General features: G+C 44.0%; 1 protein-coding gene across 6 annotated transcripts in view; it reads left to right on the forward strand.

The window, feature by feature from the left end:
* Window positions 1-24,044, forward strand: part of RBMS1 (RNA binding motif single stranded interacting protein 1) — a 381,888-nt gene that overhangs the window by 268,911 nt on the left and 88,933 nt on the right. For all 6 annotated transcript variants that reach the window (XM_030210712.1, XM_030210715.1, XM_030210714.1 and 3 more), the window contains exons 3-4: window positions 15,315-15,373; window positions 23,257-23,348. In XM_030210712.1, coding sequence (XP_030066572.1) covers window positions 15,315-15,373; window positions 23,257-23,348 — 151 coding nt within the window. The remainder of the gene's footprint in view (window positions 1-15,314; window positions 15,374-23,256; window positions 23,349-24,044) is intronic.

Here is a 24,044-nt window from a genome sequence, read left to right on the forward strand (position 1 = left end):
CAAACCTTTTTTTAAACCCAGATATACTGAATGTAATTCATCTTGAGCTACTCCTGAAAAAGGCTTGAGCTAAATGAGAGAAAAAAAAAAGGAAAAACATATTTGTCTGTGACAGACAATACATGTAAATGGCAATAGCTGGTATATAATCTTCACAAAACTAGAGGCTAGCACATGCAGCAACAATACAAAGTATAAAATGATGAGCCCAATTTTCCAGTGCCCACTTGATGCCACTGCCAAAGAAACTGTGGCTCCACTGAAGTGGGTGATTAGCACAGGAGTGCCTGCAGTACGTGACTCAAGCTCCCTGAGAGACGCAGATTGCAGAGGTAGCCCCAGATTCTGTGGCAGCAGTGTCAGAAGGTATTCTGAGCCCCCTGGTTAGTCTAGGATTTGTTTTTCTGGCGAGTGAGGGCTGGCTGTGGAGAAATCTGTTGAAACTGGGTAAAGGCAGAGCTGCGAAGGGGCCGTTGAGAGGGAGATTTTAAGCTATGCTGTACCCCACTCAGCAACGCCCCAAACCCGCCCACTTCACCTTCTAGCCTTGCCTCCTGACAGACTTCGGCCATTGGATTAACAAGTCACTTCCCTCATGGGCAGTAGTAGCATTCTTAATAAAATGTCATCTCTTGGTACCATGGGACCAATCTCGCCAAAAGAACTGTAAAATGCTGCAGTTCTTATCTCAAGACTGGTTCTACAGCAGGAGGAGCTGTTTTATTAAAGTGTGTCATGCTTCCACTGGAAGGGAAGTTCTTGGCTTTCCAGTGGAGTGTGGGAGTCTCTAGCTGAATGTGAGAGACTTGGCAGGTCTGTAATGGCAGGATGGGGGATGTGTAGGAGGGGGGGAGAGAGAGAGAGGCTGAGTGAGGGAAGACAATATGGGTCAATGAGAGATAGTGAGAGTGATGTCTGGGTGAAGACTAGGGAGACACAAAGCGGGGTTCACACTCTCCACAGCAATCGAACACAACAGAAATAGGGTGGAGAGGGCCCAATGTCAAGAGATCAGTCACCACACACAAGGGTAAGATGCTCCAAAAAACCTTTAATCAGGACCCAACACGGTCCGTGTTTCGGCTATATCAACCTTCCTCAGGGGTCAATCAATTAGGATTCAGCAATAAATCAACTGAAGGAGCACTTAATAATTAGTAATGATCACAAAAACCTCCAAGCAAAATAGCCTCTGCACACATGGGTGAAGACTAGGCCATGGGATTCCCTCAGAGGTCTATTGGGACTTGGGAGTCTGCGGCATGCTGCTGATGACATGCTTGGCGTGTGTAGTGGAGGGGGTACTGTTGCAGGAATTGAGATAGGAATTTGTGATACTTCAGGAGTCAGACAGCACACACCAGTATGAGAGAGAAATCTTCTTTATTTGCCAGCAAACAAAGCAAGACATCAGTTCTAGCTCTCTTCTCCTCTCTCTCAGCTCTCTGTGTCTTTGTCTCAGCTCTCTCTTCTTATGCTGTCTTCTCCTTCTTCTGTCTGTTCCTTCTGTCCTTCTCTTTCTTCTGAGCTCCTTCTGACGTAAACTGCTTCTGCTCCCACTTAAATAGGGTCCTAAGCCCTCCTCCTAGCCTAGCCCAGCCCAGCCCCCTTACTCTCCAATTGGTTAAGGAATTAGATTGGCTACCTTGCCTCAACCAATCATTACTTTAAAATATCAGTTACATAGGTTCCAGACATCCTAAACTGACCTCTGACCTGGGGCCCCTTAAGCCAGACATTTGGGCTCCAGTCTCTTACATGTTATTATGATTGATTTCTCATATTCCTAGTACTAACTGCTAACTAAACTCTGGCATTCATTAAAGAGGTCAAAAGTCAATCTTACTTAATAGCATACATATATACTTTCAGGAGGCCAGTCCTACACTTAGCTATAATTAATCAAGGAGAAGAGAGCTGACTAGCCCTGACCTCTTTCACCTATCAGCTTCATACACAGAACCAGCCAGAACTGCAGAATAACTCAAAACACATGTTGGCCCCCCTTCACTGCAGCCTTAAACAGCAGACAAAGGATCATTTTAAAAGTAACACAGAGTTGAACAAACATCCTACATAGAATTATTAATTTACACAGAATACAACATATTCTAAAGTAAGCATTCTTATAAAACATATTCTACCTATCAAAAACTTGTAAATACTAATCTATTGCCTCTCTCTTTCTAAATAGTATTTTCTATCTAAGCATTTTAAACTACAATATATCTGGCTCATAATAAAATACATATGTGTTTGCTAGCATTCATTATTCACAAGGGTGAAAGGAATTCCTTTCTCTGACCTTTCCTAACCTTAGCTCGGCCAAGACTTTCAAATAATATGAACCATCTGGCATACCTTCACTTTAGTTGCAAAGTAAAAAGTTGAAATTTGAAATAAGAATTCAATTCAAATACCAAGCTTTTAACAGAATTAACCCTTCATATGATTTCTTATATATGATTATGCCCATGGCTGCCTCATTCCCCCCTTTGAGACTAAAATCAGCTTATGCAGAGATAAGTCTCACATCTCAAACTCTGGAGACTATAGTGATCCTAACTAGGAATAGACTTGTGAATCACCATTACCCTACTTGTTAAGGTCCGACGGCATACTGCCGAAGCACATGAGGCCAGGAAACAAAACAAAAACCCTGCTAAAACTAAGACTATTAGGGAAATGAACAAGGGACGTATCCAGGAGGTCAATGACCACCACCAGGAGGTAAGGTCTAATCCTCCTCGGTAATCCTCCACATTAAGGCTAGCCAACTGTAGGACTTTATCCATGGCATGCCTAACTACATGCGTCCTATTTATGACAATAGTACAGCACTCTGAAGAATTTAGCACTGTGCAGAGACCACCCTGGGCTGCAAAGAGGTAGTCAAGGCCCATACGATTATACCGAGAAACTATACTTAATTCATTAATTTGATCCTGCAATGCATTGACTACCACATTCAGCTCATGAACTAAAACATGGAGTAGGGATTGAAGTCTCCGGGTAGCCATACCTAGTTCAGTAATACCCGCTACCGGGCCTCCAATTGGAATCCAGGCTGTGGCAGAAAGGGCTACAAGTCTCTTTTTAGTCAGAGGATAAGTAGAATTGATATACTGGAGGGCTAATTCAATCGCCTCATCCTCTGTGGCAACGGAGGAGGGTAAGGACAAAGCCTCTCGCTTAGAGCGGTGCGGGGATAGTGGCTTAAGAGGAATAACTTTAGGAAAATAATTCAAGGTTACCAATACACAAAAATTATATGTAGAGGGAAGAATCATGTGGAGGACATTATCACAGAGCCAGTAATGACCAAGGAGAGGGTGAGGAAAGTTCCCAATAAATGTTGGCTCAGGCTGGACAGGGTACTTAGGGTGCCCATAATGTGAGCCCCTATCCCAGGGGGAACGAAGACGAAATGGAGACTTTGCACACCATAGGCGCCAATCCCCAATTGTGACAGGCTGCTCATTTGTTAGTAACTCTTCATACCCCGGGGACTTATGAAAGTAGAAAATAAGCTTGGACACTATAGTCTTCTCAGTGGTACGCTTAGGAGCCAGATAATCACCTGGGTCATAATCTACAGGTATGGTAGCAGGGCACATAGGAGTACCTGGAGAAACTACCCACACAGATTCTCCTTTTTCTGGGAGAACATTAGTATAATTACAGGGAATGGGAAGAACAGTTGAGATGCTTCTTGTTAAACAAAACACTCCAGAGGCTGGATAGGGAGACGTAAAAACTGGCCTTAGAGAAGATTCAGAGGGGGAAGTAGCATTATAAAAGGACCACCAAGTATAATCCTGGCTCCAAGGACCTGAACTCGAAAAGTAGGGAGGTATAAGAGCTGGGAGTTGCACAGGGACAGGAACAGCTGGGACATCTGTAGTATAAGGAGAAAATCGGGAACACACAATACAAGGGGAAGTAATCTTTGCCTGGCTAATTAGTTCCTGGACTGAGTGTAACCAAAGGTTGGAGCGAGTTGGGGTATTAGGAACAAGGAGGCAAGGAGTAGAAAACAACAAAAGCATCCAAATTACTAACATTTTCTTTCTTCTTAATCTAAAACAAATACAGCAAACTAATTAAGCAATAATATTTCAACAGTCTGTGCTAATCACAGATTACTCTCATATAGTGTTCTCAGTCTTTGAGTTCTTATACCAGTTGGGATAGACCCTCAACTGATAAGGATCAAGCTTTCAAATTCCAAGAAAGCCAGAATCTGGACAGAAAGAGTCTCAGTATGAAGCCGAAGTTCAGCCGCTCCTGCAGTATGCAGTTGACCCTTCTTTTCAGCTAGTAGATTCTTTGGTTCGGGTCAGGCGCAACTTCAATGGCTCCGCTGGATCACTTTCTGCTCTCCACTGTCTAGGCTCCGTCTGATCCGTGCTGGGCTCAGTCTGATCAGCAGACTTAATTCGAGACCAATGGACCCATGGAGTAATCCCTGCGACCTTCACAGCTGTAGGGGTAGAAAGCAAAACAGTAAAAGGTCCTTTCCATCGGGGCCCCAAAGGCTGGAGCTTCCAGTCTTTCACCCAAACTCTATCCCCTGGCAGGAAGGAATGTACCTGAGCCTGGAAGGGGACAGGGTTTATTTCTCTCACATAAGACTGAAGCTCAGAAATTATCTTTCCCAAAAGGGCTACCTGCTCCTGCACCTGGGTAGACCCTAAAATCCCTATGTCTCCCTTAATTCCCTGTAAAATGGCTGGGGGCTTCCCATACACAATTTCAAAGGGAGAGAGGGCTGTTCCTTTAGTTGGGGTGCATCGGAGGCGAAAGAGGGCTAGTGGCAATGCCTGTGGCCATTTCAATTGGGTTTCCTGACAAATCTTTGCTAGGCTATTTTTCAAGGTTCTGTTTGCCCGCTCAACCTGCCCTGAACTCTGGGGACGATAGGCACAATGCAATTTCCAGGTAATGCGCAATGCGCGGGACAGGGCCTGAAGTGTAGCTTCAACAAAGGCGGGACCATTATCTGAACCTATGGCAAGGGGCAGTCCATACCTGGGGATGACATCCCTAAGGAGGGCTCGAGCTACTTCTGTGGCTTTCTCAGTGACTGTAGGATATGCTTCCACCCACCCAGAAAAGGTACAGACCATGACTAAGAGGTATCGGAACCTACCGCTCTTGGGCATTTCTGTGAAGTCTATAACTAGGGACTCAAAGGGTGTTAGACCTCTAGACTGAACTCCTGGTGGAATACGGGGTCCCTGACGAGCATTATTCTGGGCACAGAGAGTACATCGGGCAGAGGCAGTGGCAACCAGACTATCCAATCCTTCCAGCACCACTACTCGACTGAGTAGACGGGCTAGTGCTGTTTTCCCTAAGTGTGATAGGTCATGAGCTTGAGACACTACAGGCCAAGCTAGGTGGCGTGGCACCAGAACTCTGGTATCAGGGAGATGTAACCAGCCATCAGGTCTCCTTACTGCACCTTCTTCTTGAGCCCATTTCTCTTCCATTTGGGTATACATAGGCGTCCATTCTTGCAGTCGAATTTGGAACAGGGGGGTCACAGTACTTGCTGGGGGTCCTCGAGCAGCTTCCTTGGCCACCCGATCAGCATGGCGGTTCCCTCGGGCCACTGGAGTATCTATTCTTTGGTGTCCCCTACAGTGAATAACAGCTACCTTCTTGGGGGCCCAAACAGCCTCTAGCAGCTGAAGTATTTCAGGTCCATACTTAACAGGTTGGCCTGCAGCATTTATGAGTCCCTTTTCCTTATACAAAGCTCCATGAGCATGTAGAGTTGTGAAGGCATACTTAGAATCAGTATAAATGTTGGTCACCAGTCCTGCTGCTAACTCCAGAGCTCGTATGAGGGCCACAAGTTCTGCTTTCTGGGCTGAAGTTCCTTGGGGCAGGGCTCTTGCTTCTATCACCTTGTCCTCTGTCACCACAGCATAACCTGCCAGTCGCTTGGAGTTCTCCACATAACTGCTTCCATCTGTAAAATAAATTACATCTGGGTCCCTCCACGGAACATCTTTAAGATCTGGTCGACTGGAGTACACTTCATCCATAGTTTGGATACAGTCATGATCCGGTGGTCCCTCAGATGCTGGCAAAAGAGTGGCAGGATTGAATGTAGCCACTGTTTCCAGGTGTATCCGTGGATTCTCACACAAGCTAGCTTGGTACTTAACCATACGGTTATTTGTAAACCAGTGATTGCCCTTATACTCCATGAGGGTGAGAACTGCATGGGGGACTTTAACAACCAGTTCTTGCCCCAAGGTCAACTTATCAGCTTCCTGGACCAGTAAGGCTGTTGCTGCAATGGCCCTCATGCAGGCTGGCCATCCTTTAGCCACTCCATCCAGCTGTTTAGACAGGTATGCAACAGGCCTCTGCCAGGATCCCATCATCTGGGTCAGCACACCCAGAGCAACCCCCTGTCGCTCATGGACATACAGTGAGAAAGGTTTCTCCACATCAGGAAGGCCTAACGCAGGGGCTTGGAGTAGGGCTTTCTTTATGGCAATGAAGGATTGTTGAGCAGTAGGTCCCCATTCAAATGGTTCCTTTTCACCCCCCTTTGTGGCCTGGTAAAGGGGTTTCGCCATCAATGCAAAATTTGGAATCCAAATTCTGCAGAATCCAGCTGCTCCCAGGAATTCCCTAACTTCTCTTCTGGACTTGGGTTGGGGAATTGCAGCTACCGCTTGCTTCCTACTAGCATCCAGTCTCCGACTTCCCTGGGAAATACAAAAGCCCAGATACTTCACTTCTGACTGACAGAGTTGGGCCTTTGAGCGTGAGACCTTATAGCCTGCATCCAAAAGTAGCTCCAGCAATTCTCTAGTAGCCTCAAAACACTCTTCCTGGGTCACTGCTGCAATCAGGAGGTCATCTACATACTGGAGTAAAACTCGCCTGGAAGGCTCAGATTTAAAAGTCTTAAGGTCTTGTCCTAGGGCAGTCCCAAAAATGGTGGGGGAATTCTTGAACCCCTGTGGCAGGCGAGTCCATGTATACTGAAGCTTCCTCCCTGTTACTGGGTTTTCCCATTGAAAGGCAAAAAGCAACTGACTGGCGGGGGCCACCCGAATACAAAAGAAGGCATCTTTTAGGTCTAGTGTTGTGAAATGGGTAGCTCCAGAAGGTATCAATCCTAACAGGACATATGGATTAGGCACTACAGGGTGTAATGAGATAGTGGATTTGTTAACCACTCGTAAGTCTTGGACTGGCCGGTAGTCCTCAGTCCCTGGCTTCTGAACTGGCAATAGTGGCGTATTCCATGGAGACTGGCAAGGACGAATAATTCCATGGGATAACAGACGATTCAAATGTGCTTGAATCCCTTCCAGAGCCTTTCTGGGAATTGGGTATTGGCGAAGATGGATTGGCCGGGCATTTGGAAGTAAATCTACATGTACAGGAGGAATATTTCGGGCCAACCCTGGGGGATTATCTTCTGCCCATACCCCACTGACCTGAAAGCTGTCTGCCAGGGGTAGGTCAACTTGGCTAAGTGACTGATGCAGCCGCCATTCTTCTTCAAGAGGGCAGCAGAAACTCAATATACCCTTAGGGCTGGATGCTGGGGGCCGAAAGGAGACTGAAGTCTGGCCATCAGAGTCAAAGGAAATTTGGGCCCTAAGCTTGGACAGCAGGTCTCGACCTAACAAAGGGATTGGACAGTCTGGCATATACAAGAATTCATGAGTGACTATGTGTGAGCCTAATTGGCATCTACGGGTTGTCAGGAAAGGCCTCCGGTTCTGCACCCCCGTGGCTCCCACCACTCGGACAGTTTTTCCAGACACAGGCGCTAATCGCTCCGTCACAACAGAATGTTCAGCTCCTGTATCAATCATGAATGGAATTGAGCGGCTCCCTATAGTTAACTTGACCATAGGTTCCTGGGAGCCCAGTTTGTAGGAACCCGGTCTGTCCTATTCGTCCCATTCTGCCATCTCGGCTATCCCGATGATGTCAGATTCAGGAGGCTCATATCTTCCCTCTCGAACTCGGCCTCGGCTTCCTCGATCTCCTGGTCCCCTTCTCAGTCCCTGGCGCCTCTGGGGGCATTCATCTTTCCAGTGCCCTCTTTCCTTACAATAGGCACACTGGTCCCTCTCCAATCTTGGTCTGGGATTCTCCCCCCTTGGCCGGGATTGATTGAAGGAATCTCGGGGCCTGGCTGGTGGTCCGGGGTCCCACTTTGGCTTCCCATTAGCTAGAGGTCGACCTCGGTTAAGGGTGGAATTAGTAATGGCTGCCGCTAAAAGGTCGGCCTTCTTCTGCATCTTCCGGTCAGCCTCTCGGCGCACCTCCTGATCTCTATTAATGAAAACCTTGGTTGCGATCTCAATTAGCTGGGTGGTATTCATCCCTGCGAATCCCTCCTGACGCTGCAACTTCTTCCGGATATCTGGCATACTCTGGGCCACCAATGCGCTATTCACCATTCTCTGGTTTTCTTGGGCTTCAGGGTCAAATGGGGTGTATGTTCTGTAGGCTTCAATTAGTCGCTCTAGAAAGGCCCCAGGGGATTCAGTTGCCCCTTGAAGAATTTCAGAGACCTTTGCCAGATTAATGGGCCTCTTTATGCCTTTCCTCATACCTTCCAGTAAGTCCCGGCAATAGCCAGACAACAGTTCATAGTGCTGCCCATCATTTGGATCCCAAGCTGGAGCTGCGCGAGGAAACCGAGCTCTAACCCATCCCTCTGGATCCTGTGTCCCGTCGGGGACACGCTCTCGCGTGATGGCCTCAGCATTTTGCAAAATCTTCCGCCTCTCCTCAGTTGTGAAGAGGGTCAGGAGAAGTTGTTGACAATCAGTCCAGGTTGGGTTATGGGTGGCCATAATGCTAGCCACTAGGTCCACCACTGCCTGAGGCTTTTCAGTATAAGAGGGGTAATGCGTCTTCCAATTCAGGAGATCAGTGGTTGTGAAGGGTACATACTGATAGGCCTGTGCCTGTATAACCTGACCCTCATTATTAGGATCCGGTCGAGTGGTAGTTACCTGACGGAGGGGCAGAACTCTCGAGGAGGTGGGAATGGAACCTGAGGTAGAGCTAGGAGCTACCCTCCTATCATGCTCAAAGGTGATTGCAGCAGGTCTAACCCATTCAGTGGAGGTGTGTTGAACCCCTGAGGGATGGGGAGGGGTACTCATAGACTGAGAGGTGGTCACAGGTGAGTCAGTCCATTGAAAGGGATGCCGGGCCCCTGATGAGTGGGTAGGGGTATTAGAGGGAGAGGCTGGGCTGTCAGGAGTTGAGGAGTCAGGGAGTGGAACCCAAAACGGGTCTTCAGAGGTTAACAGGAGAGGATTTTGCACAGAAGGGTAGAGGCCGGGTGAAAAGTCCAACCTAGGATGTGGTGGGGTTCGCACAGAAGAGGAACTATCCGGAGAAGCCTGTACTGGAGAGGCTTGAGCTGGGCGGCGTGGATCTCTGGGGGTGACACGGAACCCCAACAATGGGCCATAAGGTGGTGGCTCAAGGTCTGAGGGGTCATCAGAGAGTATGGGTTTCTCGGACAGGGTAGGGGCGGAAGCCACCGATTGGGTGGTAGGCTTCCTAGGGCTCTTTCCCTCTTCTAGTCTAGATTTTCTAATCTTTCTTTGAACACGGCCTAACATGAATTTTACTGGGGATCCCATATAAGTTTTCAACCAGGAGGGAGGGTCAGTCACAAGGCTGTCCCAGGAATCTATATAAGGGAGTTGTTCAGAATATTCTGATTCTCCTACAACTATGCTGTAGACCTTCCGGATTACTTCAATATCTAAGCTGCCACTAGGGGGCCACCCCACTCCCATAGATGGCCACTCTACTTCACACAAGGTTCTTAAAGTACTTGAGCTTAAAGTCTGTCCATAGTCATTAATTAAAAAGCCTTTTTTAAAGTTTTTAAGCATACAATCTAGGGGGGTAGCAATTTGTCTAGATGATTTCCCACCCATAATGCTTACAGTTACAACACACAAAAGGGAGGGAGTTTTTGAGAGTGCAGTAAGGGGTCCGCACTCTCGAGACACTAGGTAGACAGACAGCAATCGCTTCCTTCCGTTGCTGACCAATTGAACTCGCGTTAATTGGAAATGCAGCTATAAGAAGTCCGCACTCATTTAGCATTCACTCATCACACATTCCATACAGAAAATCCCACCCAACAATTTCAGATTTCTCAGATACAGATAAGCTCAAGCGTTTTCGCTTCTAATCTCCTCTAGATTAGAAGGTACTAGGGCCTTCGCTGAGAGTTGATCAGACTCTCCTTCCCTCCTTCTTGAGGGGCTGATTTACAACTTCCTAGCTAGGATTACAATACAGAATACAAAATACATACCCGGCGAATGTTCTCCAGTCAGTTGGGTGCTGGGATTAATGCAGGATTCATCCCACCGCTGCCACCAAGAATTGTTGCAGGAATTGAGATAGGAATTTGTGATACTTCAGGAGTCAGACAGCACACACCAGTATGAGAGAGAAATCTTCTTTATTTGCCAGCAAACAAAGCAAGACATCAGTTCTAGCTCTCTTCTCCTCTCTCTCAGCTCTCTGTGTCTTTGTCTCAGCTCTCTCTTCTTATGCTGTCTTCTCCTTCTTCTGTCTGTTCCTTCTGTCCTTCTCTTTCTTCTGAGCTCCTTCTGACGTAAACTGCTTCTGCTCCCACTTAAATAGGGTCCTAAGCCCTCCTCCTAGCCTAGCCCAGCCCAGCCCCCTTACTCTCCAATTGGTTAAGGAATTAGATTGGCTACCTTGCCTCAACCAATCATTACTTTAAAATATCAGTTACATAGGTTCCAGACATCCTAAACTGACCTCTGACCTGGGGCCCCTTAAGCCAGACATTTGGGCTCCAGTCTCTTACATGTTATTATGATTGATTTCTCATATTCCTAGTACTAACTGCTAACTAAACTCTGGCATTCATTAAAGAGGTCAAAAGTCAATCTTACTTAATAGCATACATATATACTTTCAGGAGGCCAGTCCTACACTTAGCTATAATTAATCAAGGAGAAGAGAGCTGACTAGCCCTGACCTCTTTCACCTATCAGCTTCATACACAGAACCAGCCAGAACTGCAGAATAACTCAAAACACATGTTGGCCCCCCTTCACTGCAGCCTTAAACAGCAGACAAAGGATCATTTTAAAAGTAACACAGAGTTGAACAAACATCCTACATAGAATTATTAATTTACACAGAATACAACATATTCTAAAGTAAGCATTCTTATAAAACATATTCTACCTATCAAAAACTTGTAAATACTAATCTATTGCCTCTCTCTTTCTAAATAGTATTTTCTATCTAAGCATTTTAAACTACAATATATCTGGCTCATAATAAAATACATATGTGTTTGCTAGCATTCATTATTCACAAGGGTGAAAGGAATTCCTTTCTCTGACCTTTCCTAACCTTAGCTCGGCCAAGACTTTCAAATAATATGAACCATCTGGCATACCTTCACTTTAGTTGCAAAGTAAAAAGTTGAAATTTGAAATAAGAATTCAATTCAAATACCAAGCTTTTAACAGAATTAACCCTTCATATGATTTCTTATATATGATTATGCCCATGGCTGCCTCAGTACTTCTGGCTTCTAGTAGTATGAAAAAAATGTTCATTTCATTTGATTGTTTTTGGATCATTTTAGTTTTGGTTCACTTCACACACATGTAAAAACATTTTTACAAAATTCTAGCTCACATTAGAAATTTTTAGTGTGTGGAAATTGACTATGCATGTGTTAATTCATAGGCTAGCATGTATTAAATTGAATTTGCACCCCCCCCCCTTTTTTTTTTTAAGGTGACCAAATGAGCCAAATGTGTGCTAACAAATTCACATCCCAACTGTACAATTGTGCTTTAAGGGCCTGGTTTACTTAGCATTCTTTTCAGCTGTAGTAGGTCAGGAAGGAGATGCTGTCAACCATTTTTTGAACTTCAGTGGAGATAATTCAGGGAGAGGAGATAGAGAGGTTGGAGTTGCTAGCTTGTAGCTTCAAATAGAATTTGTCAGCGCCTGGAGACATGAATTATAATACCAAGGAAAATGCACTTTTACATGTATTTATCCTTCCAAATCACTACTCACCAAATAGTCTTAATAATAGATGTATCCAGCCTGGGCTGGGCAGAGCACCAACCAGGGGCTTTGCACTGAAGCCCCAACATCTGTTCCAGAAAGGAAATTTGCACCTCAGTGACTGGAGTTTGAGGCACCTCTGGATCTTCTAAAGACTTTCAGGATTCCAACAGTATTGGCAGGCCTCGACAAAACATGGGTGCCCGGTTGTCATAACGTCTTGAAATTTCATCCTGGCACCTGTGATTTTTCTGGCTCTGAATGACTTTCCTCCTCAGTGCCGAGCAGCTGTTTTCTTCTGGTGATACTTGAGCACTTAGTGAGTGTGAGTGATGAGGTGCCTGAACTTATGCACTTTTCTCACAATGTCAAGAGAATTCAGACAACAAGACCAAGCATTGCAAGAGCAAGCATTGTGCAGCTCAAATCCACTGAGAGCTGCATGGTGCCAGCCACAGGAAAGAGCCATTTGGCAGCAGCTCCTACTGGGGCAGCCATCAAGGTAAATTAAACCAGATAGAGATAACTATCCAGATTGAGTTAGAACACAAGAATTGCTATCCTAGGTTAGTCTAGCTAAACAGGTTGCGGGTTCAGTGTTGCCGCTGTCCAGATAGTTCAAGCCAATGTTCCCTCTAAGCTGTGCAGGAGCCCTCCAACTGCATTCCAGCCAGTTTAGATTGATGCTTTAATGTCCTGTTTTCAATTTGAGTCCTGTGAAGTTTGCCTTCCCTCACTATTGAAAATAGCCCTCCCTCCCCCCCCCCCCCCCCCCCCCCCCCAGTGGCAGGCATGTAGGTGGAGGATTCCTGCACAGCTTAGAAGGCACAATGACTCCAGCACTGACTGCAGTGCATAGATTCAACCCCCAGTAGCAACCCAAGCACCAGCACTGAATTTTTGGTGTTTTATTTAGCTGTTGCAGCCAACATTTAAGAATGACATTGACTGCGTTGACTGTCTGTTGACCCAAAAGGTATTAGAAACACATCCTGTTGCAAATATGCAAGACTAAGCGAAAAGTGTTGCTTTGCAGTTCTCCAGAAAATAAGATTCTTGGTTTGATATAAACAGAAGACGTTGCATAAGGTTATACCACTCCTCATACCTGTCGGGTTCACAGGATGAGACTGTGTTTTGCATTTGTTTTTAATAAGCGTGCTTATTTATTTTTCTTTTTAACTGAGCATAATCTGGATAAACTGGTGTGACTGGTGTGACCAGGTTATATGAAAATATAATAGGGCATATGATTGAAAAACCATTCAGGACAGGACTGGAAGCTATAGAGGTTCATTGTGAGTCATCTGTAGCAGAAACACCCTTTTACTTTATCTGATATATAGGCTGAAAGGTTTCACTCTGAGTAACAAAGAAACATTTGTGTGTTCAGACTACGGAACATTCCACAAGAATGTCCCCCACCCAATGCCATACCAAAGGTTGTGTGTGTCACGGAAGGCGCAAATATGGAGGGGTGAAAAGTTAGTCCCAGTCTACCATTTCTTCTCTTTGGCAGTATCCTAGCACGTGGGGTGGAGGTGCCAGTGAGTGAGTTGTACAGGAAACAGCTATAGCTCACTACAGTCCTGTCCCCATTAACCTCCAAACAAAATGGGGGAAGCAAAATGAGAGACTAAGATGCTATAGAGGATTTGGAGGTCCTTTCACAAATTGACCTTAATACGCCCTTTCACATTTTTGCCGCAGCCAGAGAATGGCTGATTTTCCTATTTTTTCTATTAATAGCCATGTGGCCAAGTTCTTCTAAATATAGCAGTGCCAACAACTCTATAAAATATAAGAACTTGTGCTTTGTTGATTATGTTACTTACCCAACACCAACAAAATAATTGTCAAAATATGAAACAAAATTTCCATTTTTTATTTTTTTTTAAATAGGAAAAAGGACCTCAGAACCCGCTGCATGATCACACTGTCATATCAAAGTATGGCCATATACTGTGTGTCATGAACCACATCAATCGGTCCAAAAATCCTACTGCTTTTTTATTTGAATCTTTATCACATATTTTTCTTATTGTAAAACTTAGTCCAATCTTCATTGCCAATATTCTCTATAGACGATCCTTAAAACTCCAACATTTCTTTAACGTTAATATTTTTGGCAAAAAGCTTAAATCTTGCATTAAGCTGTATTTATCTCAGTCAGATGAAGGTCCTGACAGACGCCCCTTACGCTTCACCGACTTCATCGGAGGATCTTCAAATTTACAAAGTTGCAAAGGCACTTCACATTCTCACTGCATAATGAAAACAAGATTTAAGTTTTTAGCCAAAAATATTAATGTTAAAGAAATGTTGGAGTTTTCAGGATCGTCTGTAGAGAATATTGGCAGTGAAGATTGGACTAAGTTTTACAACAATTATAAAAAAAGAAGAAAAATATGTGATAAAGATTCAAATAAAAAAAGCAGTAGGATTTTTGGACCGATGATTGATGTGGTTCATGACACACAGAATACGGCCATACTTTGATATGACAGTGTGATCATGCAGCGGGTTCTGGGGTCTCTCTTTTCCTATTTTTTAAATAGTAAAAAATGAAAATTTTGTTTCACATTTTGACAATTATTTTGTTGGTGTTGGGTATGTGATATAATCACAAAGCACAACTTCTTATATTTTATAGAGACGACATGTGCTAATGTTGCCATTAGTACGCGGCCATTAAAAGGAAGCGTGGGAGCACTTAACGACACCTATTTGAAAGCGATAAGGACTCGCACGGTAGTCCTTCAGTAACCCTTTAGTGAGTGGTAACGTAGCTGCGCTAACTAATTAGTGCAGGAACACTTACTCTCTGTACTCAGACATTCCCCTCCAACAAAAATGTTGAAATATTTTTTAGCACACGGGTAGTGCATACAGATTTGCAATTTACCGTAGGACGCGTGAACATGTCCTGCGGTAAGCCATTTTCAGTTGTGATATGTGCACGTAAAAGGACCCCTTATAGACTTCAGATTAATGACTCACTTTTCCAAACCTGTGTGCCAGGGGATGAAAATATTGTCTACCCATTTTCTGATTTATAATGGTTCCTTTATTATTTATTTCTGTCTGGTATCATGTAATTATGCAAAACTGCATTTATCAGGTTGTCAATTAACTGTAACCTTCTTGTGCTTATTTTGAAGCAGGTTGTCACAATTTTAATGTTTTCCTTCTTTTTGTTTTTATTTTGTATTTTGTAGATATGGCAAAATTGTGTCTACTAAAGCTATTTTGGATAAAACGACGAACAAATGCAAAGGTATGTGTTTCTGGTAATCGGATGAGCCATATTGGAACTTCAAGAGCTTGTAGTTGATTGTTCGGCCACAGTAATAGTTGATCAGCTCTTTAATCAGGTGGATTTTCACAGAGAGAGAGATGCCTGGGTTGGCATATCCAATGAATCATTTCTCTTTGATGGATATACTTGTTGTCATACTCTTTCTAAAGCCTTCTCCTTCTGTCCCTGTGCTACTTTTGGAAAATGATGCAACCTGACTATCTGGATCCTTCAAAATATCAGCTTGCTCATTTCTTGCCCCTGTTGCTACCTGTGTTAGCCTGTTTATGTTATTATTGTGATTTTTGTACGTATTAGGAAGGGGACAGTTTTTATTTTGATCAATCTACCTGCTTGCATGCTGCTTCCCTTTGCTCTATCTCCGTTTCTTTATGCTTCATTCACGCTCTGTGGTAAGGTTCACCCAGTCCGTATGAAGGTAGTTAAGCTGCAGTTTTCAAATGTTTCACATTTATTTTATTTTCTAGCATAATTGTTTTGTTTTTTTAAATGATGATTTTAATGATGTTTGGCTTAGCTATTAACTGCATTGTCTCAGGTTTTTTTTAAATTTGTGCAAGTTGTTCAGCTTTGAACCTCTTCTTCCCTCAGCTCGCTCTCCAGCTATTTGTTTCCCATGTGTTGATGTGATGCTTACATAAGACTCTATATGAATCGACACAGCAGCACTGTCTTTCTTGCATTCACACTGGTGGAAGTGGACAACTGGAGCTCACAAACATAAGACCAGCCCTTCCTCAGGAAGGACATAGATGAAAAGAAAAAGGGAGGATTGTAATGAAGTTCACCTAGAAGTATTTTCTAGTACTGCTGTTTTAAAGGGAGGTAGTATTCAGCACTTACTCCCTAACTTGTACCTTACATGGCAGTGCATTAGTTATATTTGTACCCAGTAGATCTGTTAGATGTTCAGCCTTGAGTAGCCTGCTAGAAAGCTACTCTACGCAGGACTGCCTGGCATTTATTCCCTGCTATAGAAAAGAAGAAGGAAGGTTGCCTGAAAGACCCTTTTCCTCTTGCCTGAAGAGACTAGAGCTGTAGAAGGAAAATTCAACTGGATAAAAAATATGAAAGGACTACATCTTGTACAAATTGCGTCTATTAATTAAAACCGGGTACTTTCAATTAACATTTAATTACGAGTTCTGCAACCCCAATTGTCTTTGTGTTCTATATGCATTAAATGTGTTGCAGGCATCATTTCCCCTGACTTAATTGCAGTAGATACATCCTTTTACTCATGTAGTCAGTGAATTGACCTTCAGTTTACTCGCACTGAGATCACATCCCATCAATAAGGGGAAGGGGGTCAACACTGCAAACAATCTTGATGTATCATATGTTCGTGGCTAGTAGTCTCCAGCAGACTTCCTGAAAATAAGTTTATTTATTTATTGCATTTGTATCCCACATTATCCCACCTATTTGCAGGCTCAACGTGGCTTACATAGTTTTGTTAACATTGTCATTGCAGGGTGACAGTTACATTTAATATTGTGCAGAGGTTAAATAAGGGTAGAAAGAGGAAGGAAAGGATTGATTAAGGTAGTTATATTAAGTGAGCTATCTTGACTGAGTGGGTTGTCGGGTGAATTGGTATGGCTATTAGTTCTCATTGTATGCCTTGCTGAAGAGATATGTCTTCAGAGATTTGCGAAAGATATTTGTTTCGTCAATAGTTCTCAGGTCTGTAGGCAGTGCATTCCACAATTGCATGCCCAGGTACGAGAATGTGGTAGCATGCATCTGCTTGTACTTTAGTCCTTTACAGCTGGGGTAGTGCAGGTCGAGAAATTTGCGGGATGATCTTGTGGCGTTTCTTGGAGGTAAGTCTATGAGGTTTAGCATGTAGGTTGGGGCATCTGCGTGAATGATTTTGTGAACAATCGTGCAGATCTTGAACGTAATGCGTTCCCTAAGTGGGAGCCAGTGGAGCCTCTCTCTTAAGGGTTTTGCACTTTCATATTTAGTTTTTCCAAATATGAGTCTGGCGGCAGTATTCTGGGCAGTTTGTAGTTTTTTGATAGTCTGTTCTTTGCAGCCCGCTTATAATGCATTGCAGTAGTCCAGATGACTTATTACCATTGACTGTACCAGGGTACGGAAGATGTATCTCGGGAAGAAAGGTTTTACTCTTTTAAGTTTCCACATGGAGTAGAACATCTTTTTCGTCGTGTTTTTCACGTGGTCGTCGAGAGTGAGGTTTCGATCAATGGTGACTCCAAGAATTTTCAAGTTTTTTGAGATAGGGAGAGAACAGTATGGTGTGGTTATGGTAGAGAAGTGTTTTGTGTTATGTTGTGAGGTGAGTACAAGACATTGTGTTTTTTCTGCATTAAGTTTTAGTTGGAATGCATCTGCCCAGGTGTGCATTATTTGGAGGCTTTGGTTGATCTCGTTGGCGATTTCATGTAGATCATGTTTGAACGGGATGTAGATTGTGACGTCATCTGCATAAATGTAGGGGTTGAGGTCTTGATTGGCTAGCAGTTTGGCCAAAGGTATCATCATCAGGTTGAATAAGGTTGACGAGAGGGGGGATCCATGGGGAACTCCACATTCAGGTGTCCATGGGAGTGATCTATCCGCGTTCGTTATTACTTGGTATGATCTTGTGGTCAGGAATCCTTTGAACCATTTGAGAACTGCGCCTCCTATTCTGAAGTATTCTAGTATATGTAATAGTATTTCATGATTAACCATGTCAAAGGCACTGGACATGTCGAATTGTAGGAGTAGTATGTTGTTGCCAGTTGCAATTGTTTGTTTAAATGAGTTCATTGCGGACACTAGAACAGTTTCGGTGCTGTGATTTGATCGAAATCCTGATTGAGAGTCGTGCAAAATTGAATGTTTATTTAGGTATTCAGTAAGTTGTTTCGTCACTATGCCTTCCATGAGTTTAGTTGTAAGTGGAATCGATGCTACTGGGAAGACTCTTGCAGAAAGCAAAGAGCACAACTTCTACTATAGTACTGACACCATGAGTCAGCAGAATATTATATGGGTAAAAGCACTAGATGAACTCATGTCTGCTCATTGGAATGGGTCGACACCTAAGAAATAAATGCAGTTTTTTTTTTAACTATAAGGTCTCAGGAAGAGAGGTCCTCCTGCAGGGGCAGATTGCTTCCAACAGAGCCAACCAAAAGGATTTGCCCTTTCAGGAGTGACCAGATCAGGTTAGGGATTTTCTTAATTGGTTTTGATGGTTTGCTGAGGTGAGATCTAGGTTTTCTTTGCTCTCTTTTGAGAGTAAAGGTAGAGAATAGAGTATGATAGGATATTATTGACTGCTAGTTTTTTAAATTTATCTTTAGTTATGCAATTTTTCAAATTTTACACAAGACAGCTTAAAAGCTGTGGGATTGGATATTACACAAAAGTAATTCAGAAAAAGCTGATTCTTGCATAATGTTTTCTAGAAGTTAAACATTAATCAGATATGCTAATAAGTAAGACTTTGGGAAATGTTTTTTAAAATGTCTACAGCAATATTGATATTAGGAGTGGTTAGGCCAAATACAAGCAATCAGTTTAATTAATAATCCCTGTGCACTCTTCAGTTAACTGTTAAAAACTTGTATTTCTTACCAATATTTCCATCTTCACTAAGGGCCCCTGGTTTTCTGTATCTACTCATGGGTACTGTAGCATAGTCTTTGAGAGCATGTGACAGCTGCATAAATTGGCATAAGATCTGCATTGCCTACTAAGCATAAGTCAATTTCATAAACTTAAAAAATTTAAAATATTTATCATTTTAAAAATAATGGGGCCCCTTTTCAAAGCTGCACTAAAAAGTGGCCTACGGTATGACTAGCACACGAGTTTCCCACACACTCGGGCCACTTTTAGCCCCACCTGCTGCAGACAGTACTGATCATTCTTCTCACCTCTGCTTCCCTCAGCTTGACATTACAAACCTTTCCTTGGTCTGCTGATTCTGCAACCCATTATCTGCTGCCGCTGCTGCTGCCTCCTCCTTCCCAACCTCTCCTCACTGATAAACTGACCTTGCCCTTCTTTACCCTCTTCCTATTGGTGCTACAGATTTTCCTCCCTCCCTCCCTCTCCCCCAGCTGATGCTTTCAGCCTCTGAAATGCAATCATCCCTTCTACTCAAATTGATAACACTGCCAGGCCCAGACCCTGTCTCCCTTTCCCAATCAAAAGCCCTTCCTCTCCCTTTGTGACAGCTCCCAGGCATATTCTTCCCACAAAGGTGTGCTCCTTATGTATTCTATAACCTCCCTTGCAGCACATCACTCTTGTTTTCCTGCTGATCTCTCCCTTGTCCTGCACTATTTCATTCTCACTTGTAGTATTGATGCCTTCCTGTTGAGCTTCGTTGTCAACCCCTTCCTTTCTCCTTGTCATTTTCCTATCACTGCAGTCATTCAATGGTTCATCTTCAAACCTTGCCTCCAATGACGCCATGTCTTAATACCACCCCTCAGTATGCCCCTGCTTTTATACCCCTCCTCATTCCGTTCATGCTTTTCAGGTGACATTTCATTTGCCTTGTTCTACTCTCCCCCCCCCCCCCCCCCCCCGAAAAAAAAGGAAAAAAAAAACAATTTTATCTTTGCCATGAGTGAAAAGGTGAAAACCTCTTCATACTGCTCTCTTTCTAGTTGGTATCTCCACCTCTTCCCCTTCACCCCACTTCTTTCCCTTATCCTGGTGACCTTCAGAACACTAAACATTGCAGCTCCCATGGTGAGTACTTGTTCCACATTTCTTCTTTTTGACAAGACTATGCCTATTTCCCTCCTTTTTCGACCTCTTATTTGTTTCTCTGCCTCTAGCTGACTTCTTTTCTCTTCCTTCTTGTTTCTCCTATCACCTTCAATATCCTTCATTTCTGTTAGTTGCACTCCTCTCCTCATATCTCTCTTTACTTTCCTCTCCGCACATCTGCTCCCCCTTATTTACTCCATGCTTCTCCTTGGATTGCTCTTCGCTTTTCTCTCTCTCTCACTCTTTGCAAATCCTCCCTTTTCACTGCACAATCCCAGCCCCTCTTCTCCCCTTGCTCCTTCTCCTGGCGCAGCTCCCTGCCCCCTTTCTCATTCCCATTAGGCTTCTCAACTCCACTTCCTTTTTGCCTACAAATTAAGCCCTGGATAAGGGCCAGTCTGTGTGATGGATTCTATTCCCTGTGCCATAGAAACTAGGAGCCCCAGATTCAGAGGGAAAGAGTGGTTCCCTTTTGAAATTGGGGCTCACGTTCCTTAAAAGTATAGTTTTTGTGTTTCCTATCTGACAAAGGAACAGTGCTTTTGGCATGCTTTCCAGTTTTCCCTGAGTAGAGAGATGTAGTAGCCGTGTTAGTCCACTCTTAAAGGTAATCAATAGAAATAGAATAAAATAAAACATTGGCCCATTAGTTTGTTCTTCCCCTGCCACCACCTGCTGCTACTGTTCCTCAGGACTCCTCCTAAACTTAGGGTGCCAGCCACCACCATAGTCCCCACTGACCCCTAGTTACTGCTGCCACCTCTCCTTTAACTCTCCCAGCCTCCAGATCCGACCTCATGCAGCTGATGATCCTTTGTCCCTTCTCCTAACCTACAGTCACCTCCTCAACTTAGCACCTGAACCTCGAAAGTTTTTGTTGGGTGGAGGGGTGGGAGGGGGAAACTAGCAGTCCCACTGGACCACCAGGGTGTTTTTGTTTGGTGGGTGAGGGGGGAAGCTAGTGGTCCCACTGGACCACCAGGGTTTTTGTGCTTTTTTGGGGGGGGGCGGGCTTAGGTTTGATAGGTCCAGGAGAAAATCCCGAACCTGTCAAACCTCTTCTGCTGTTTGACATATCCGGGCTTTTGACAGCCTGGATCTGTCAGACAACTTCTGCGGGAGGATTGTGCCTTGGGCGTGTGCCCAGGCACAATCCTTCCGCAGAAATAACCCTATGATCATAGAGGCGGTAAAGCTCCACACTGTTCTAGCGCTATTTTTAGAGTGCTGTTTGGAACAGCGCAGGGCTTTCGATCATCTGCCCATAAGAGCAGTGGCAGCGAGAACACTGATGTTGCTGTTAGGATGCAAGGAAATTAGCACTCCGTCACTGAGAGGAGTGTGTCTAGAGCAGTGGCGTAACTACGTGGGGCCACAGGGGCCAGGGCCCCCGTAGATTTGTCCCTGGACCCCCCTGCCGACGACCCTCTCGACCCCCCTCCCGCCGCCGCCACCACCTTTGGCTACCTTTGCTGGCGGGGGACCCCAACCCCTGCCAGCCGAGGTCCTCTTCTTCCAGCTCAAGGCTTTGTTCTGTTTCTGTGAGTACAACGTGCAGGACATCAGACTCACAGAAACAGAACGAAGCCTTGCGCCGGAAGAAGAAGACCTCGGCTGGCAGAGGTTGGGATCCCCCGCCAGCAAAGGTAGGCGACGATGGGGGAGGGTGGCGGCGGGAGGGGGGTCAAAGTTGTTGTTGTTGGTGGTGGTGGTGGTGGCGGCGAGGGGGGGGCGGTGGTACCGGGAGGGCTAAAATGTGCCCCTCACCTCGGGCTCTGGACCCCCCCCCCCTCCCACCGAAGTCTGGCTATGCCCCTTGGTCTAGAGATGTATCCTGGAACAAGCAGAGAGAAGGCAAATTGGCTGTATCCATATTGATGTCATAACTTGTAAATAAAGTAACATTTATAACAATCCCTCTATCAAATAAATAAATAAATAAAAATCTGCTTTTGAAAATTTATATAGAGACAGGGAGTACAATCTGTAATTTCGGTGGAGAAAGGTACTTTGTCTTCAGTTTCCCTCTTCACCCTGCACCAATAAACACAGAAAATATCTTAGCCTTGTATAGCTTGCAGCATATACACATTTTCTCTATAAGTTTTCTCACAAGATGGGCCTGACATGCAGCTTTCTGCACTTCTCCAGCTGCTTATGTCTTTTAAAATGAAAATAACTTTTTTTTCTAGAACCAATATTCTTCCTCTCAGTATTTTGCGACATAAGCACATATTCCCGTTATAGTTCTGAAAACAATATAAAAAACTTCTTGAAAGAAAACCAGCACTGTACTGTATCATTCCTTTGTAAGACTAGCAAATGCTTGAGGATGACCAAGGCCCTGTTTTTAGGCTGTTTCTCTAACTCATTTAACTCTGGCATAGGGTTTACAGCGGTAGTAGCACCCTTGTATGGCGCTCTGCCCGCTGAGTATTGGGGAGGAATACATTTGTCTCTGTTTAGCGTGCATTTGCATTCTATTAGCATTAGCGAGCGCGTTGTTACATGAGCTCGCCGGATCTGATCCTGGAGTGCAGGCAAACGCGGGCACTATCTCGGTGCTAATGGCCTCTAGCGCTTGCGTTTGCTTTTGATCATCTGGTCGTGAGTGCCCCTTTTGCCAAGAAAAAGACATGAAAGAAACAAAGCGGTCCTTTTACTAAGGTGCACCTGCTAATGATTAGTATGCGCTAAATACTAAGAAGCCCGTAGGAATAAAATGGGCTTCTTAACATTTAGCATGCGCTAATCATTATGGTGCTAAATCCATCAGCAGACCTTAGTAAAAGGAGCCCAAAGTTGAAATGGACAAAATAAACTGAAGCCTGAATTGAAAACAAAAAAAAAAATTGTAAAACAAGAAAAATAACCCACAACAAAAAAGAGGAACCAAAGTTACAAGGAAAATTACTTTTACATGTTGTGAGATTCTGCCAGACGATTTGGACTTCTGGTTTGAGACGCATCATATTTAACTACCTCCTAAACACCATATTAACACAGCATCTGATTTATATTTAGCAAGCTTTTATTTTGTTGATTTACTTTTGTGATTTCCACATTAAAACACATTTATTTTCCCTCCCATTTCTTAGGCTATGGTTTTGTAGATTTTGACAGCCCAGCAGCTGCTCAGAAGGCTGTGTCTGCTTTGAAGGCTACTGGTGTTCAAGCGCAGATGGCTAAGGTAAGCCATGGTGTACACAATTGCCTATTCTGCCACGTTCTTCTGTGAAAATATTTTTTTTCAGACTTGGAATTGAATTTAGCAGCTTCAGGATACTGTTTTTAATTTGTAAACTCCTCTAATGCACTGGATCACATCACTGAAAAACGTGCCACAGTAATATTCACAGGCATGCAAAAAAAAAAAATGCCTTGCTCAGCACTTTTGAGCAGTCACCTGGCTCAAGCTTTATGCAGAGTAAAGATATTTTGTCTGTCTTGGCGGAGAAGAACTGAGGAAGGTGGATGATGCAGGTATTTGGCTCAGTTGCACTCAGATATACACCTGCGAATCATTTTTCTTCATACTTCTGAATCTGACAAAATAGATACAATCAAGAATTAAGGGCAGTTTACATCAGATTCAAAAGCAAATTATGTAGTAGATGTTGGTGATAATGTAAGGGAATGTTAAAATGCAGTAAGTGTTTGTACTTATCACATCTTAAGTATAAAAATTCGTGTGTGATAAATGCAAAGCCTGCAGTAAATGTAGGGGCCTAGCCAGCTTCTGCTCTGCACTTATCACACAGGTCCCACTTTACCTGCCTTGGCATATAGCACAGGTGCATCTGCACCATCTACTGAGACACATAACACAGGCCCTACTGCTAGAAAAAAAAATGTCTCACGCAACCATTCTAATTAGCTACCTCCT

The sequence above is a fragment of the Microcaecilia unicolor genome, chromosome 7 (genome assembly GCF_901765095.1).
Source record: "Microcaecilia unicolor chromosome 7, aMicUni1.1, whole genome shotgun sequence".
Classification (NCBI taxonomy): Eukaryota; Metazoa; Chordata; class Amphibia; order Gymnophiona; family Siphonopidae; genus Microcaecilia; species Microcaecilia unicolor.